This window comes from Erythrolamprus reginae, chromosome 2 (genome assembly GCF_031021105.1).
Source record: "Erythrolamprus reginae isolate rEryReg1 chromosome 2, rEryReg1.hap1, whole genome shotgun sequence".
Classification (NCBI taxonomy): Eukaryota; Metazoa; Chordata; class Lepidosauria; order Squamata; family Dipsadidae; genus Erythrolamprus; species Erythrolamprus reginae.
The window spans coordinates 45857273-45875458 of NC_091951.1; the positions used below are offsets into that span (position 1 = coordinate 45857273).

The 18186-nt window shown below is 42.2% G+C and overlaps 1 protein-coding gene across 4 annotated transcripts in view; it reads left to right on the plus strand.

Annotated features, from left to right (window-relative positions):
• The first annotated feature begins 322 nt into the window (after positions 1-322).
• The window catches only part of IMPDH2 (inosine monophosphate dehydrogenase 2), a 44672-nt gene continuing 26808 nt past the window's right edge, over positions 323-18186 (plus strand). The window contains exons 1-7 of one of the 4 annotated variants that reach the window (XM_070738088.1): positions 323-642; positions 6196-6244; positions 6713-6814; positions 9349-9423; positions 11573-11779; positions 15131-15218; positions 16846-17045. In XM_070738088.1, coding sequence (XP_070594189.1) covers positions 545-642; positions 6196-6244; positions 6713-6814; positions 9349-9423; positions 11573-11779; positions 15131-15218; positions 16846-17045 — 819 coding nt within the window. In that variant the 5' untranslated portion in view covers positions 323-544. The remainder of the gene's footprint in view (positions 643-6195; positions 6245-6712; positions 6815-9348; positions 9424-11572; positions 11780-15130; positions 15219-16845; positions 17046-18186) is intronic. The other 3 variants (XM_070738086.1, XM_070738089.1, XM_070738087.1) reach the window with 3 other exon arrangements.

Sequence of the window (18186 nt, forward strand, 5' to 3'; positions counted from 1 at the left end):
TATAGAGATAGATAGATACAGATTACATAGATGGATAGATAGAGACAGAGACATACATAGATAGATAGATGATAGATAGATATGGATACAGATGCAGAGAGAGATAGGCAGACAGACAGACAAATAAGTAAATCAGTCAGTCAGTCAGTCTTAAAAGTTGCCAAGGTTGGAGACGACAGAAAAGTGCCTCTCCACCAGAACGCTCCTACTTTATTTCGGCGCATCTAAAGAAAAAGAAAAAAAAAATGAGCGAGGGGAGGGGCAAGGATATGCCCCCTTTTCAGGTTGGCTTCAAATAAGAGTGGCGAGGGAGGGAGGGGGAGAGAAAGAGCAGCCCCGCCTCCACGGATTCCTGAGAGGGAAAACAAGCCGCTTCCCACTGACGTCACCGCGCCTTACGTCGCGGCGGCGGAGGGGGCAGGGCTCCTCACGCCCTCCTTTCTTTTTTCTGTCTCGCGTCGGTGACGTCCCGGTCTTTCTGAGTCCAGGAGGCGCGGGAATCTATCCAGCGCGCGCGGCGGCGGCGGCAGCAGCAGCAGCAGATATGGCCGATTACCTGATCAGCGGCGGCACCGGCTACGTGCCGGACGACGGGCTGACGGCTCAGCAGATGCTGAACTGCGGCGACGGGCTGACTTACAAGTGAGGAGGACGAGGAGAAGGGAAGGGAAGGCGGACGAGCGTGGCAGCTCATTTGCCATGCGGTGCCCGGTCAGGCGGAGACATTAATATTGGTGCTGCTAACGGAACGGCGCTTAAGCTGGTCGGCGGGGGATCCCGAGTTTAAGTTTCTCCCAATTGCCCCCGGCGGCGGTCATGGCTAAACGCCGTTCCGAGGTAGCCTCGCCGTCGCCCCGTTGGAAGAGTGAAGGCAACGGGGGACGTCCAGGCAGGCAGGCGGGCGGGCGTCCAAGGAAGACGACACGGCTCTGGTTCGGTTTGGCGGGACGGGGCGGGACTGTTGGCGGGGTCTCTTGAGGACAGCTTTCCCCGAAAGTGCGATCCTCGGGTTATGTCCAATTTCTGGGGCAGTCTGCTCCGGTTGCCAAAACATCGAAACGACGGGGATGATGCCAATTTGGGGGGAGGGGGGCTAGGAGGACGCTTAGGACTCTGAATGCGGAAAATAAGTGAACTTCCCCCCCCCTTAAAGATCATTGCCGTGCTTGATTATTAAGTGTTACACAATCACTGTGTTGTACCTCATGATTCTTGACAAATGTACACTGAGAGCATATGCACCCAAGACAAATTCCTTGTATGTGCAATCACACTTGGCCAATAAATCTATCTATCTATCTATCTATCTATCTATCTATCTATCTATCTATCTATCTATCTATCTATCTTTCTATCTATCTATCTATCTATCTATCTATCTATCTATCTATCTATATATATATATATATATATATATATATATATATATATATATATATTATATAGTATAAGGCTGATCCCCTCCCAGTTACCTCTGGTTTCTTATATCCAATAAATCTATCTTTTCTTATATTGAATAAATCTCAATCTCTCTCTCTCTCTCTCTCTCTCTCTCTCTCTCTCTCTCTCTCTCTCTCTCTCTATCTATCTATCTATCTATCTCTCTATCTAATCTATCTATTATATAGTATAAGGCTGATCCCCTCCCAGTTAACTCTGATTTCTTATATCCAATAAATCTATCTTTTCTTACATTGAATAAATCTCTCTCTCTCTCCATTAATTATATAGCGTAAGGCTGATCCCCTCCCTCTGTAAAAAAAGAGAGCTTATCCAAAGCTGCTTCCCCTGGTGGAGGATTTTTATAACAAAGCGCAATTGTAAGCAGAGAATTAAAAAAAAGGATCGGGATGATGTGGGTGGATGGTGGTTACGAAATAAGGAGCGTTTTAAACTCTAAATATCGCTGACATACTAAATGTAATAAATAATAAATCTAATAAATCATACCCTGTTTTCTCCAAAACAAGATGTCCCCCGATAATAAAGCCCAATGGGGTTTTTGAGTGCATAGCAATAATTCCAAGCGCTTATTTCAGGGTTCCAAAAAATATAAGGCAAGGTCTTATTTTGGGGAATAGCAATAGCAATATACACTGCTTCATAGTGCTTTTAAAGCCCTCTTTAAGCGGTTTTACAAAATCAGCATATTGCTCCCAACAATCTGGGTCTTCATTTTACCCACCTTAGAAGGGTAGAAGGCTGAGTCAACCTTGAGCCGGTGGTGAGATTTGAACTGCTGAACTACAGCTAGCAGTTAGATGAAGTAGCAAAACATGGTAATAATTGCACTACAGGAGTGCCTGACAACATTGCTTTCTTCCTAACCAGTAGTGGAAGAGAACTCTTTGACCTGTGTAACTTTACTTTCATTGGGTAGTTAGAGTAAAATGAACATTTGCAGAATTCTTTGCATTGCATATCGGTGGTCAAGGAGGAATGTTTTCTGGTCATTTTTAGCTATCCTTTCTATTTCCTGACATTCCTAATATTTTAAATTTTGACATATATTCTGCATACTTCAACATTCTATACTTTGTAGGCTTATAAGGTAACGGTGTTTCTTAAATGTTGTGGTCACAAATATGAAATATACACACATACATATTTGCTGTGAGCTATATGTACCACTGGGCTCATTGCTGTCCTTTTTTTCTTCTTTTTTGATAGTTCCACCTTAGGGAATCATTTAATATAGTTTCTCGGGTTACATGTATTTCTACAGAGTTTGGACATTGCATATGCATTTCTAAGCCACCTGTTGCTTCATGTGACCAATTTTAGTCCTTAGGTCATAATCTTTATATAAGCAAGGGACAGTGAATGCACTCCAGCCATATTCCAAGTACTGTATTTTGTGCTTTTGGTTAATAAGACACTCTGTTACAGCCCTATTTATTTATATAGTTTATGTTTTATCTTTTACACTCAGGGAAGTTACCAGTAAAAAAAATATTCATGAGAATAGCTAAAATCATTATTAAGGAAATTCACACGGTAAGACATGGCTATCCAAAAATATGAAATTACTTTCCCAAAAACCAAAAAGAATAAGGACTTCTACATCACTTACATAGCAGAAACTCTAGATTTATTTTTTCAATTCACTGTCTTCTTCTACACTCATCCCTTCATTAGCAAATGGAGTTTCATGTGGTTCTAATTCTCTTGGCAATAGGGCATGTTTAGATATGTACTTCGTAAGCGTATCTCTCTAGGACAGTGATGATGATGATAATAATAATTATTATTTATTTATTTATTTATTTATTTATTAAATTTGTATGCCACCCCTCTCCGCAGACTCGGGGCGGCTCACAACAGAAACAGAAAACAATATATAATACAAATTGAATAATTAGAAAGCTAAAAACCCATAATTTAAAAAACATGCACACAATATACCATACATAAACAGTATAGGCCTGGGGAAGATATTTCAGTTCCCCCATGCCTGACGGCAGAGGTGGGTTTTAAGGAGTTTGCTGAAGGCAAGGAGGGTGGGGGCAGTTCTAAACTCAGGGGGGAGCTGGTTCCAGAGGGTCGGGGCCACCACAGAGAAGGCTCTTCCCCTGGGACCCGCCAAACGACATTGTTTAGTAATTGTTTAATAATAATAATAATAATAACAACAATAATAATACTTTATTAGATTATTTTTTTTGCCACCCCTCTCCAAAGACTCGGGGCGGCATACAAATCTTTTTTGGTTCAGGTGCCAAAAGGGTGTGTGTGAGTGTGCTAGTGTGCTTGCACATGTGCACATCCCTTCCCACCTCCCCACTCATGCGCCCCCTTACACTGCCCTCTGCGCATGCGCACAGGCCTTTCTGACACTCTTGAGGGTTCAGGGTGCAAAAAACAGCACAACGGCAAACCGGAAGTGCGTTTTTCCAACCTTCCGGTCTGTCACTTGAACGATATATTTTTTTTGCCTCCGGGGTGTCTAGAGGCAAAAGTATCTAGAGGGCGAAACAGTCTTTCCCAAGGCTGAAAATAATCTGACCAGTGCATGCATGTGAGCACATGGTCTTGTGTGCCCTCTGATACGGCTCCGTGTAGCACCCATGCCATAGGTTCGCCATCACGGGTCTAGGAAGTCATTTGAGAAAGTGTTTTGAAAATAACTCCTATCCTTTAAGTTGTCTTTTCTTACCAGCAATACTCCCATAACAACTTGCCTTACAAAACTGCTATCTATAAATTTATTTATTTATTTTATTTATTTATTGGATTTGTATGCTGTGAGCCGATCCAAGTCTTCGGAGAGGGGCGGCATACAAATCTAGTTAATAATAATAATAATAATAATAATAATAATAATAATAAGCAGTGAAATCCTAATCGCAAGCGATTTTCCTCATCAAGCATGCATATTCTTGTTGGCCCTACTCATTGTATTGCATTTTAATGCAGAAAGTGAATTGTATATTACACATTTTAATGTCAGTCAATCAGCAGAGATTGTTAAGGCATGTTCTGGTCATATTCAGAACTTCATACAAATGTTATATGTAAAAATGGCAACCTTATACAATTGTTATTTGTAAGCATTAAACAGTACAGAAGGTAGATTGGGATTACAAAAGTGTGTAGAGGTACATATTGTGTGATTTCATCATAACCCTAGATACCTGTGTGTATTAGAAGTTTGGGATCTGGCAGTGGAAGGGTGGTGTGGTTTTTTAGGAATGGAAGATTTCCAAATTTGAGTCACAGTTTGGTTAAACATCAGCTAGTACTTCCTCTTGAATATCTGCAGAGATTCTCAATCATCCGGGTCATGGTTGTCCAAATGGTACTTTTCAAATGGCAACTGGACTTTCTTGCTTTCCCCCCCTGAAAACATTTTGTTTCTCATCCAAGAAGCTTCTTCAGTTCTGACTGACGACTTTTCTGAAAGAGCTTCCCTGTAACACTAGAACCTTGATCATATTTCCTGTTCCGACTGGTGTGTCTAGTTCAGCACTTCCACGCTAATTGGTAGTACTGTAGTGAGTGAAGTCAGCTCCAATCCTCTTGACCTTCCGCGAGATCCCCAAAATCTGACTCTGCCAGTTAGCTTGGAGTTCCAATGGGGGAGCATCATGGTGGAGGTGACTGATAAATTAATAACAGATCCCAACTCCCGCTCATCCTGATCCCACCCTCTCCATCTTTTAATTACAACACAGTTTTTCGTTCTCATAGTAATTTTCAGGGTTTCGAGGTGAAATCTTGGTGCTGCTCCTCAAGAAAGCAAGGACTGACATCCATGTATATGCGCTAGTTATAATTACAGACTCTCTCCTTTTAAAAAGCAAAACAAAAGCTCTGGAAATGAGCTATTGAAGGTAGCCCGTTGTGTCTTAACAGGCTTGAAGCCATCCCAAGTCTATGTTAATTGGACATGTGTATTTTTAAAGAGGTTTTAGTTATGTAACAATTATGTGGGCTGAACTCTACTGTTGAAAATAATAATCTATGTTTCTATGTTTCTATGAAAATAAGTTATTAAAAAAAAACAATCCCACATCTGAATCACAGAGATATTTTCTTGGGAAATATATTGCTCCTGATTTCCTTAGAATCTGTGGCTTAAGGATATATTTTTGCTTTTGCTACTTATTTTTAATCGTTATAGATTGTTCGGGGGGGTTTGTTCTTGCATTTTTTCTTTGCTTTTGAGACCAGTGTTAGAGTAGAAGCATGGCTTGAGCGTTATGACTACGTAGGTGTGCGCGAAATTTGTTAAAATGCTTTGACCATTAACACGTTTGGGATCTGGCAGTTTTGGCCTTGCATGTACATGTGAATTTATTAGGCTCAAACTACATAGCATGTTGAAGTTCTGTGACTACAATTAGTGACCTAATTATCTTCTTTGAAAATCAGCCAAAAAACCCCACCCCTCTTGAGAATGAAGAGGAAAATGAGCTACACAAGTCATCAGGAAATAATTTCCGAGGGGATTGAATTAAGTTCTGTAATTATTAAGAGGGTTAGATTTTTCTTATTAAGCAATAACCTTTCTAGTTGCAGCATTTTGAGTCTGGTCTTTAGCATCAGAGTTTCTGGGATATGAATTATAGCAAGCAATTTCTCAAACACGCTACAAAGATTCACAAAATAGAAGCTATATTTACAGGTTAGCAAGACCTGTGTTTATAACACAAAGAAGCTCAATAACGTTTTTCTTCATTCTTCCTTATTCAGTGACTTCCTTATTCTCCCTGGCTACATAGATTTTACTGCAGACCAAGTGGTGAGTATGGAATTGGTGTTTGTATAACATAGTAAAAGAATGTTCTGAATTAACTGCTTTCTTCTTTATTAATACTAATGCAGGGTTTCATAGCCATAGATTTTTTAAAATTAAATTCTTTATAAATTAAATGTACTGCTCAAAAAAATAAAGGGAACCCTCAAAGAACACATCCTAGATCTGAACGAATGAAATATTCTCATTGAATACTTTGTTCTGTACAAAATTGAATGTGCACAACGGCATGTGAAATTTATTGTCTATCAGTGTTGTTTCCTAAGTGGACAGTCTGATTTCACAGAAGTTTTATTTACTTGGAGTTATGTTGTGTTGTTTAAATGCTCCCTTTATTTTTTGTTGAGCAGGGCATTTTTAAATGGTCTAATACCCATGTTAGAAAAATTGGAATATTGAAATATCTTGAAATGATATAACATTTTCTTACTGAATAATTTTGTTTATTTTAAGGACTTGACTTCTGCTCTAACCAAGAAGATAAGCTTAAAAACACCCTTGGTATCCTCCCCTATGGACACCGTAACAGAGGCCAGCATGGCTATTGCAATGGCGGTAAGTAAACAAGTGGACAGAGGGAAGGATTGAAGCAATCTGAAGTGTGGGGTTGTTTACCTTTGGGAAACAAAGAGGGGTATCATACAGAGAGTGTTTTCTTTTATGTCATTTAGACTGCAGTCCCAAATACTGCTCTTTAGGATTTGCGTAATACAGCAGAATTCGTTTTTGATGAAAGATAGAAGCGATTGTACTAGTAATCCTTTTAGCAGAGATAAACTTTAGAATTACAGTGGTGCCTCTACTTAAGAACTCAATACGTTCCATGACCAGGTTCTTAAGTAGAAACATTCTTAAGTAGAAGCAATTTTTCCCATAGGAATCAATGTAAATAATGCGTGCAAACCCATTAGGAAAGAATTAAAAGCTCGGAATTTGGGTGGGAGGAGGAGAAGGAAGAAGAGGAGGAGGACGGTCGCTGCCGAAGGAAGAAGGTGAGGTGAGCGCCCCCTTTTGCCTTTCCACGCCCAGATGCTCCGGGAGGCAACCTCGCGCCGGGTGTATGGGAGGCAGCACGAAGGAGTCACTCCAGCGAAGTGGTTTATTCCCTGTCCAAGCGCCCAGAGAAAGTAAAACGCTCTGTTCGCTCTGGGCTGCCAAAGCCTCCTGAAGTGCCACTGAAAGGCTCCTCTGGCAGCCCAAAAAAGCCCAAAATGGCCGGGATTAAAGGGGGAATTGCAGGAAACTGGCCGGGCCTTCGTGCCACTCTCACATTTCCTGGGAAATTTTTCCAGGCTTTGGTTCTTAAGTAGAAAATGGTTCTTAAGTAGAGTCAAAAAAATCTTGAGCACCCAGTTCTTATCTAGAAAAGTTCTTAAGTAGAAGCCTTCTTAAGTAAAGGTACCACTGTACTGCGGTATAAATCCTAATGGCAGAATGAGTCTATAACTTGCTGTTATTTAAAATTCTTATAGGTATTACATTCCTTTGCTGCTCCCTAGTTGTTCAGGTTCCATGCCACTTTCCTTGTATCAACATGTCTTATGGTTTTCTGAGAACTTATTCAAAGGCAGTTCAATATTCAGGACATAAAGGTCCTAAGGAAAGAAAGGAAGCATCTATAGAATATTTAATAACACAATTAAAAATTAAATGCTCTCTTTTTTAAAAAAAACAACCCACATGATTTCATTAATGCTGTAGACTTAAATATTTTCTCCCTTCTGTTTTTCATATAAAATAGAATATATTTTTTTATTGGCCATGTGATTGGACACACAAGGAATTTGTCTTGGTGAATATGCTCTCAGGATACATAACAGAAAAGATGCATTCATCAAGAATTATAACGCACAGCACTTAATGATAGTCACAAGATACAGATAAGCAATCAAATCATATTAGGAACCAGTCAATAAAAATCATAAGGATACAAGCAACAAAGTTACAGTCATGTAGTCATTAGTGGGAGGGGAGGGGTGATGGGAACGATGATATATATATAGACATTCAAAATATTACACGAGGCAAAACCCGAACTCAGAACAATATATATATATGGTATATATGGTTTTTGTTTTTATGTCGGATCACCCTGGTATATTGAAGGAACGTCACAGCTCCTTTTTGCCTCTAGGCCTAACCCAGGGCCATTTCAAGGCAGTTAATTTATTCATAGCCGACAACTAGCAAAAAACATGATATAGGGGAAACGTCAACATGTCCTAGGCCTGTTTTGTTGCCGGCAGAGTCAGGGAGTGCAGTTTCCTTGGAAGAAGAAGAAGGTGGGGGTGACTTGGAAGAGGGGGGCTTGGCACACAGCCTAGGAAGCCAATCTCAATTATCTTCCGTCGATTCGGATGAGGAAGTGTTAGACCCACGCAGGCGCAGAGTTATGCATAGGAGAGACCAATTGAGGAATATTACAGGAGATAAGAGAGGCCACCTGTCTTTGGATGGGGCTTCAGTAATTAAAGCTGCTGCTATAAATACCAGCGTGCTAGTTTGGCCGTTGTGGAAGATTATCTGATTGCAGTTCTCCAGGATCATGCCTCGCTGTGTCTGAACTTTGTTTATGGATTTTTCACGCCTTTGACACCAAAGCAGAGTAAAGTGTGTGTGTTTCACTTCGTGGGAAGAAGGAGGGCTGTGACGTTTCTTCACAGCTGCTAGCTAAGTACTTAAGGACTGATTAAGGGGATTGTACAGCCGACAAGGTTGTTTTGGGGAAGAGTGCTCTTCGCAATACAAAAAGGGTGCTTTGTTTCTTTTGAATTTTGTGATAAAGGACATTGTTTTGAATTTTCAAACGTGTGTGTCTCTGAAATTTGTACCCGTGAATTTTCTGGAGGCTTCTACCAGAGAGCCCGGCAGAACATATATAAAACTAAAAAACTGAGTTTTACACATATTCTTCAAAGCATGTATTTCTGTTATATCAGTTTTTAACACTTCCAAGATGAAATCTTCTTAAATCACTGCATCGGTCTTGGAAGCATTCATGCTGAACTTGTTGCCTCTTGGCAGGTGGCAGTGAAGGAACCCATCCTAGTTTCAGCATGTTTTTTTTCTTTCTTTCTGTATTTGTTCAGCTCACAGGAGGAATAGGATTCATCCATCATAACTGCACCCCAGAATTCCAGGCCAACGAAGTACGGAAAGTTAAGGTAAAACCACAAAAACGTCTATGCACGTTATTACAGCCAAAATGAAAAATCAGGTGACAAGTTGAATTGATAAGTGATTGCATGCTTCCTCTTCTCTTCCTCCCAAATTTCTTGTCTTATGACAGTTAATGTTTTATAATAGTTAGTACTTGCATTTAAATTAAAGCTCATTAAAGTCTTCTGATCAGTGTTAAGATCAGCAACTGGTGGGCCCTAAAGCAGGATATATGTAACCGATTCTAATTATGTTGGCATTACAGTTGCTAACTTATACAGTGCAGTACACTACTATCATTCTGTGGCAGGGGTTTCAAACTCAAGGCCCGGGGGCCAGATGCGGCCCGCAGGGTGCTTGCATCTGGTCCATGGGGCTGCCCTGGGAATAGTGAATTACTTGCCCGCAGTGCTTCTGCCCTTCCAAGCTTCATTTTCACTGGCAGAGTGCTCGGACCACCATAGACGCCCCCAATGCGAGTGATGTTGGGCTGGCCAATCCTACTCTGGACACCTCCACCCCGCCCCCTTGAGGTCAAACACAACCCTAATGCAACACTCAATGAAATTGATTTTGACCCTCCCATTCTACAGTAACATTTTAGCTGTAAAACTGCTCAGAATCAATTTCAGAATAGGATTAACGGTACCTAAATTTGACAGATATGTAGACTATATTTCCTTTGATGCCTCCCTTTGCACTGGGATGGGAGTTTCCTATTCTATGCAGCTAAAATTATAGTATGCACTATTATTTCGTACTGCTTAACTTTGCCTACATGTACATCTGTGTTTCGTACTTTGGAGAATTCTCAGTTGCATTTCAGAGCCATAGTGTTACATTCTACAGTAATAATTGTTCATCATTCATTATTCAAACTGGACAGCCAGTTTGGTGCAATGCTTAAAGTGCTGGCCTAGTAAACCAGGAAATTGTGAGTTCTAGTCCCGTTTTAGGCACGAAAGCTGTCTGGTTACACACTCTCAGCCCAGCCTATCTCACAGATTGTTGCTGTAGGGGAGAAAGAGGAGGAAGGAGTCTTAGATATGTCTACCTCCCTGAGTTATTTATGATGTATTCTATCTGTCCATCCATCACCCTGGGGGGGGGGGGAATTATTGACCCCCTCGGAGAGGGTCCGCAACTTGGGCGTCCTCCTTCGATCCACAGCTCACATTAGAGAAACATCTTTCAGCTGTGGCGAGGGGGGCGTTTGCCCAGGTTTGCCTGGTGCACCAGTTGCGGCCCTATTTGGACCGGGAGTCACTGCTCACAGTCACTCATGCCCTCATCACCTCGAGGCTTGACTACTGTAACGCTCTCTACATGGGGCTACCTTTGAAAAGTGTTCAGAAACTTCAGATCGTGCAGAATGCAGCTGCGAGAGCAATCATGGGTTTTCCCAAATATGCCCATGTTACTCCAACACTCCGCAGTCTGCACTGATTGCTGATCAGTTTCCGGTCACAATTCAAAGTGTTGGTCATCACCTATAAAGCCCTTCATGGCACCGGACCAGGGTATCTACGAGACCGCCTTCTGCCGCACAAATCCCAGCGACCGGTTAGGTCCCACAGAGTTGGTCTTCTCCGGGTCCCATTGACTGAACAATGTCGTCTGGCGGGACCCAGGGGAAGAACCTTCTCTGTGGCGGCTCCGACCCTCTGGGATCAGCTCCCTCCAGAGATTAGAACTGCCCCCACCCTCCTTGCCTTTCGTAAACTCCTTAAAACCCACCTCTGTCATCAAGCGTGGGGGAACTGAGACATCTCCCCCTGCCTATGTAGTTTTTGTGCATGATATGACTGTATGTATGTTTTTATATATTGGGGTTCCTTGTTTTTTAGACTTTTTAAATGTACTGTTGTTATGTTAGATTCTAACTATTAGATTTGTCATTATATATTGTTTTTATCACTGTTGTGAGCCGCCCCGAGTCTACGGAGAGGGGCGGCATACAAATCTAATTAATAATAATAATAATAATAATAATAATAATGATGATGATGATGATGATGTAATAAAGGCAGGATAAACATCTAATAAATCCCAGAGGATATGACAAATATAGAGAACGCCCTACTAGGAGTGATTATGACTCTTCTTTTCATGTCTCAGTCTCTTATGCTACTTTTTCAATGTGTTTTGTTCCAGAAATATGAACAAGGGTTTATCACAGATCCGGTGGTGCTGAGCCCTAATGATCATGTCCGAGATGTTTTTGAAGCGAAAGCCCGTCATGGATTCTGTGGCATCCCCATAACAGACAATGGGAAGATGGGTAGCCGGCTCATGGGGATTATCTCGTCTCGAGACATTGATTTCTTGAAAGAGGAAGAGCATGACCTGCCCCTGAGTGAGGTTGGTGAAGGGATTCTCTGAAATAAAAGAAAGGACTTCGCCCCCCATTATCTTATGCCAGAGGTCTTCAAACTTGGCAACTTTAAGACTTGTGGACTTCAACTCCCAGAATTCTTCAGACAGCGTAGATGTCTGGAGAATTCTGGGAGTTGAAGTCCACAAGTCTTAAAGTTGCCAAGTTTGGGGACCCCTGTCTTATGCTGACCAGAGTCAGAAAGAAATTTGATTAATGATGTATTGATCAGAAAAAAACCCCCAGTGTTGATTATACTGGAGGAGTCTCCAATCTTGGCAACTTTATTGACTTGTGGACTTCAACTCTCAGAGTTCAGGGATTCTGGGAGTTGAAGTCCAGAAGCCTTAAAGTTGCCAAGCTTGAAGACCCCTGATATAAAAGATAGACTTTACTATATATCTCCCCAACCAATGAGCATAAATCAGTTTCTGGAAGCTTTAGCTTTGCTACATAAATGGTCAAAGCAATGGAAACTGCAGTTTAATGTTTCCAAATGTAAAATAATGCACTTGAGGAAAAGGAATCCTCAATCTGAGTATTATATTGGCAGTTCTGTGTTAGCAAAAACTTCAGAAGAGAGGAATTTAGGGGTAGTGATTTCTGACAGTCTCAAAATGGGTGAGCAGTGCAGTCAGGCGGTAGGGAAAGCAAGTAGGATGCTTGGCTGCATAGCTAGAGGTATAACAAGCAGGAAGAGGGAGATTGTGATCCCACTATATAGAGCGCTGGTGAGACCACATTTGGAATACTGTGTTCAGTTCTGGAGACCTCACCTACAAAAAGATATTGACAAAATTGAACGGATCCAAAGACGGGCTACAAGAATGGTGGAAGGTCTTAAGCATAAAACGTATCAGGAAAGACTTAATGAACTCAATCTGTATAGTCTGGAGGACAGAAGGAAAAGGGGGGACATGATCGAAACATTTAAATATGTAACTGAATTTAAACATGCCTGGGATAAACATATATCCATCCTCAGATAAAATACAGGAAATAGTATAAGGGGAGACTAGATCAGTGTTTCCCAACCTTTTTTGAGCCGCGGCACATTATTCATATTTTCAAAATTCTGGGGAACACTGAACGGTGGGCGGGGCGGGGCGGGGGGGGGCGGGGCTAAAGAAAAGTTTGGACAAAAAAAATATCTCTTCCTCCATTTCACTCTATTTCTCCCTCCCTCTTTCTCTCTCTTCCTTCCTTTCCTTCTTTCTCTCTCTCCATCCCTCTTTCTTTCTTCCTCTCTTTTTTGCTCTCTTTCTCTCTCCCTCCTTCCCTCCCTCTATGTCTTTCCCTCTCCTTCCTTCCCCCCTCTCTTTCTCTCTCTCTTGCTTTCTTTCCCTCTCTTTCTCTTGCTTTCTTTCTCATTCTCTCTCCCCTCCTTTTTCTCTCTCTCTCTTCCTCTGTCGTTCACCACGCCAGCAACAGAGAGAAAAAGAAAGAGAGAGAGCGAGCCGGAGAGAGAATGGAGGGCGCTGTTGTCTTCGCCTCCGCCCGCCGGCTCTGCAGCTAAGAGGCAGCAGCCATGAGCCCCCTCGCCCTCCCAGACGTCCCCAGCGCCCGGCCACGCGCCGCCTCCCGTTAGCCCGGCCGACTTTTCCCTGCTGCCGTTTTCTCTTCATGGCGCAAAGCCACACAGTCCCGGACTCCCGGATCGCTCGCTTCTCCGGCCAGCAAGCCGGCTGCCCGGCGTGGCGCTTTCCTGGGCAGATGGCTTTGCTGACCGGAGAAGCAAGCGATTGCTGACCGGTTGGGAAACGCTGGACTACATGGACCATGAGGTCTTTTTCTGCCGTCAGTCTTCTATGTTTCTATGTTGTCTTCAATGATACCATGCCATGTTTTGTGACAATGGCTTTTGAGGAAGACTTACATTTGAATTAAGGCACCTGGGGTTTACTATTAAGTATTGCCTATTTTTAGTTTTGCAGTATTCCCCCCCCCCCCCCAAGCAATCACTTTCTAAAAACATATTCTGTGACCTGCACCTATTTTCAAGAGAGCATGCAGCATAGCGTTTCTTTCTTTGCAAGTTACAATTTCCCTGTTTGGCCAGCCAACTTTCCTCCCACTGTCTAATCAAAAATCCTTCTGGACTTAGCCTCCATGTAACTACTGTAACTGGATGTGGTAGCTTTAGCACTGCAGCATTCCAACCTGTATTACCCTTGGCTCTGATTCCTCGTGCTATTTTTGGATTTGTGCTGACAAAAATCAGCTAATAGCATGATTTAAACTTCAGACAAGTTGCCTGTAATACATTTCTAAAGGATTCCTGATAGAAACATAGAAACATAGAAGTCTGATCGCAGAAAAAGTCATGGTCCATCTAGTCTGCCCTTATACTATTTTCTGTATTTTATTATGTTGCTTTTGATCTTTCCCCCAACTAACTTCAGATTGTGCCCCCTTGTTCTTGTGTTCGCTTTCCTATTAAAAACACTTCCCCCCTGGACCTTATTTAACCCATTAACATATTTAAATGTTTCGATCATGTTCACCCTTTTCCTTCTGTCCTCCAGACTATACAGATTGGGTTCATTAAGTCTTTCCTTAATAATAACATTGGAACCCTGAAAAGCTCCAAATAGAATTTCTTTTTAGGTCAGGCATCTTAATCCTCAGTCTTCGACATTATATCTATGGGGAAATGAGAATGTGTGGTGGTATCTAGGCTACACTGCTTCAATTTCCTGCTGGAGGCACTTGTGATTAAACTTTTGCCATTTAACACTAATACATACAGCCCATCCAAAATAATTGGATTCCAGAGGGGGAAACCTATTTTTGCACTTTCTCTCCACACAGTGTTCCAAGCTGAAATATTTGCAAACGATTAATACAGAATAGCATTAGTTTCAGTTTTCCTAACATTGTGGTTATTGTTCATAATCATGGAATCATAAAATTGGGAGGGACATTGGAGGTGAAAAAATATTACTGATGGATTTTCTTTTATTTTTAAGAATTATTTCACTTGTGGTTTTGAAACTGAACTGTGAAATCTGAAGTTATGTCTGAAACGGATCTTTAAAAACTTATTGTTAACACTACTTGAGAAGCCAGATAGAGATAATTACTCTGAGTTGTGTTAATTCCTGATTTAGGGACAGTAATAATGTCTGGCATCACTTTCCTTCCATTTTGGTAAATTGCTCTTTTCCGCATTAAGCTAATTGTATCAGATTTGACTGAAACATCTTTCTTCTTTCATAATAAATACATTAAATTAGATGACTCTGGGACTGACAAATGTTTCCCTGTTGGACAGTGCTGCCTTTCTCAGCCAAAATGGAAAAGACATTTGTCTTACTTTGGTTCTTTATTTTTCATAGATCATGACCAAACGGGAAGATCTTGTTGTAGCTCCTGCAGGAGTTACATTAAAAGAAGCGAATGAAATCTTGCAGAGGAGTAAGAAAGGTATGTGAGAATAGCTATAAAATAGTTTATGTATTGAATATTACACTATTTTTATTTATTTATTTATTTATTATTTAGATTTGTATGCCACCCCTCTCCGCAGACTCGGGGCGGCTCACAGCAGGATACAACAACTCATGACAAATCTAAATATAATTTAAAATATTTAAAATATTTAAAAAACCCCATATTTCTAAACAAACATACACACAAACATACCATGCATAAATTGAACATGCCCGGGGGAGGTGATTCAGTTCCCCCATGCCTGGCGACAAAGGTGGGTTTTAAGGAGTTTACGAAAGGCAGGGAGAGTAGGGGCAGTTCTAATCTCTGGGGGGAGTTGATTCCAGAGAGTCGGGGCCGCCACAGAGAAGGCTCTCCCCCTGGGGCCCGCCAACCGACATTGTTTAGTTGACGGGACCCGGAGAAGGCCCACTCTGTGGGACCTAATCGGTTGCTGGGATTCGTACATTTTTTCACGTATTTAAGTAATGTACATTTAAAAGCCCCGGTGGTGCAATGGTTAGAGTGCCGTACCCCCATGAGGATTTTTGCCTCCACATGAGCCAAAAATCAGCTGGACATTGTGCACATGTGTGCTGGAGCTGAGCTAGGGCAACGGCTCATGTGCCGGCAGATATGGCTCTGCGTGCCACCTGTGGCACACATGCCGTAGGTTCGCCATCACTGTTCTAGGCTGTGCAGCTTTAGTTACCATCAGTCAAAAATGTTAATACAGTGGTACCTCTACCTACAAACGCCTCTACTTACGAACTTTTCTAGATAAGAACCGGGTGTTCAAGATTTTTTTGCCTCTTCTCAAGCAAGCACCATTTTCCACTTACAAACCCGAGCCTCCGAAACTGCAACTGGAAAAAGGCGGGGAGAAGCCTCCGTAGGGCCTCTCTAGGAATCTCCTGGGAGGAAACAGGGCCAGGAAAGGCGGGGAGAAGATTCTGTGGGGCCTCTCTAGGAATCTCCTGGGAGGAAACAGGGCCGGAAAAGGCGGGGAGAAGCCTCCATGGGGCCTCTCTAGGAGTCTCCTGGGAGGAAACAGGGCCGGAAAAGGCAGGGAGAAGCCTCTGTGGGGCCTCTCTAGGAGTCTCCTGGGAGGAAACAGGCCCGGAAAATGCAGGGAGAAGCCTCCGTGGGGTTTCTCTAAGAGTCTCCTGGGAGGAAACGGCTGGAAAAGGCGGGGAGAAGACTCTGTGGGGCCTCTCTAGGAATCTCCTGGGAGAAAACAGGGCCAGAAAAGGCGGGGACAAGCATCCGTGGGGCCTCTCTAGGAATCTCCTGGGAGGAAACAGGACCGGAAAAGGTGGAGAGAAGCCTCCATAGGGCCTCTCTAGGAATCTCTACCCTCACTGTGGTTTCCCCAATCGCATGCATTACATTGATTCCTATGGGAAAAATTGCTGCTTCTTACAAACTTTTCTACTTAAGAACCTAGTCACGGAACGAATTAAGTTCCTAAGCAGATGTACCACTTGTATAGCCAATTAAACCTAAAAGGAAACTGGAATTTTCCACCTATACAATGGGGAGGGGAGTGGGAGAACCAAAATCGCTCCTTGGAAATAACAGCAGGGTTGGGGGTTTTTTGTTTTTGTTTTTAAATTTCAAGGAAAATTGCCAATTGTTAATGAAAAGGGAGAGTTGGTAGCCATAATTGCTCGCACAGATCTGAAGAAGAACCGGGACTACCCGCTGGCTTCAAAGGACGCCAAGAAACAGTTGCTCTGCGGCGCAGCCACTGGGACTCACGAAGACGATCGGTACCGCCTTGATCTGCTGGCACAAGCTGGTGTTGATGTCATTGTATTGGTAAGTGTTAGAGGCATTGGGAGTCCCATGAAGGGAGATCATGGTTGAACCTCATGCTAGACCCCCTTTGATAATTAGGTGAAATTATTGTTAATTGTTGTACATGTTCTGAGAGACTAGCGCTTGTATTGTGGGAAGTTGCTGATCGACTCAGATCTTATGCTGAGTTTTGCTTCAGTTTAAATTCAGTGTTACCGAGTAGCTGGAAAGAAGAATTTGACAAGCACTCGTACAGCATAGAAACATAGAAGACTGACGGCAGAAAAAGACCCCATGGTCCATCTAGTCTGCCCTTATACTATTTCCTGTATTTTATCGTAGGATGGATATATGTTTATCCCAGGCATGTTTAAATTCAGTTACTGTGGATTTACCAACCACGTCTGCTGGAAGTTTGTTCCAAGCATCTACTACTCTTTCAGTAAAATAATATTTTCTCATGTTGCTTTTGATCTTTCCCCCAACTAACTTCAGATTGTGTCCCCTTGTTCTTGTGTTCACTTTCCTATTAAAAACACTTCCCTCCTGAACCTTATTTAACCCTTTGACATATTTAAATGTTTCGCTCATGTCCCCCCTTTTCCTTCTGTCCTCCAGACTACACAGATTGAGTTCATGAAGTCTTTCCTGATACGTTTTATGCTTAAGACCTTCCACCATTCTTGTAGCCCGTTTTTGGACCCGTTCAATTTTGTCAATATCTTTTTGTAGGTGAGGTCTCCAGAACTGAACACAGTATTCCAAATGTGGTCTCACTAGCACTCTATATAGCGGGATCATAATCTCCCTCTTCCTGCTTGTTACACCTCTAGCTATGCAGCCATATGTTAGATTCCAACTCAAATGGCTTTCTTTTTTTAAAGGAGCAGTACAGGGAATCTTATTTTTCTTAGAAACATATAAAAATAGAAACATAGAAGATTGAGGGCAGAAAAAGACCTCATGGTCCATCTAGTCCAGTGTTTCCCAACCTTGGCCACTACGGAGAGGGACGGCATACAAATCTAATAAATAAATAAATATATTTGGACTTCAACTCCCAGAATTCCCCAGCCAGCGAATGCTGGCTGGGGAATTCTGGGAGTTGAAGTCCAGATATCTTCAAGTGGCCAAGGTTGGGAAACACTGATCTAGTCTGCCC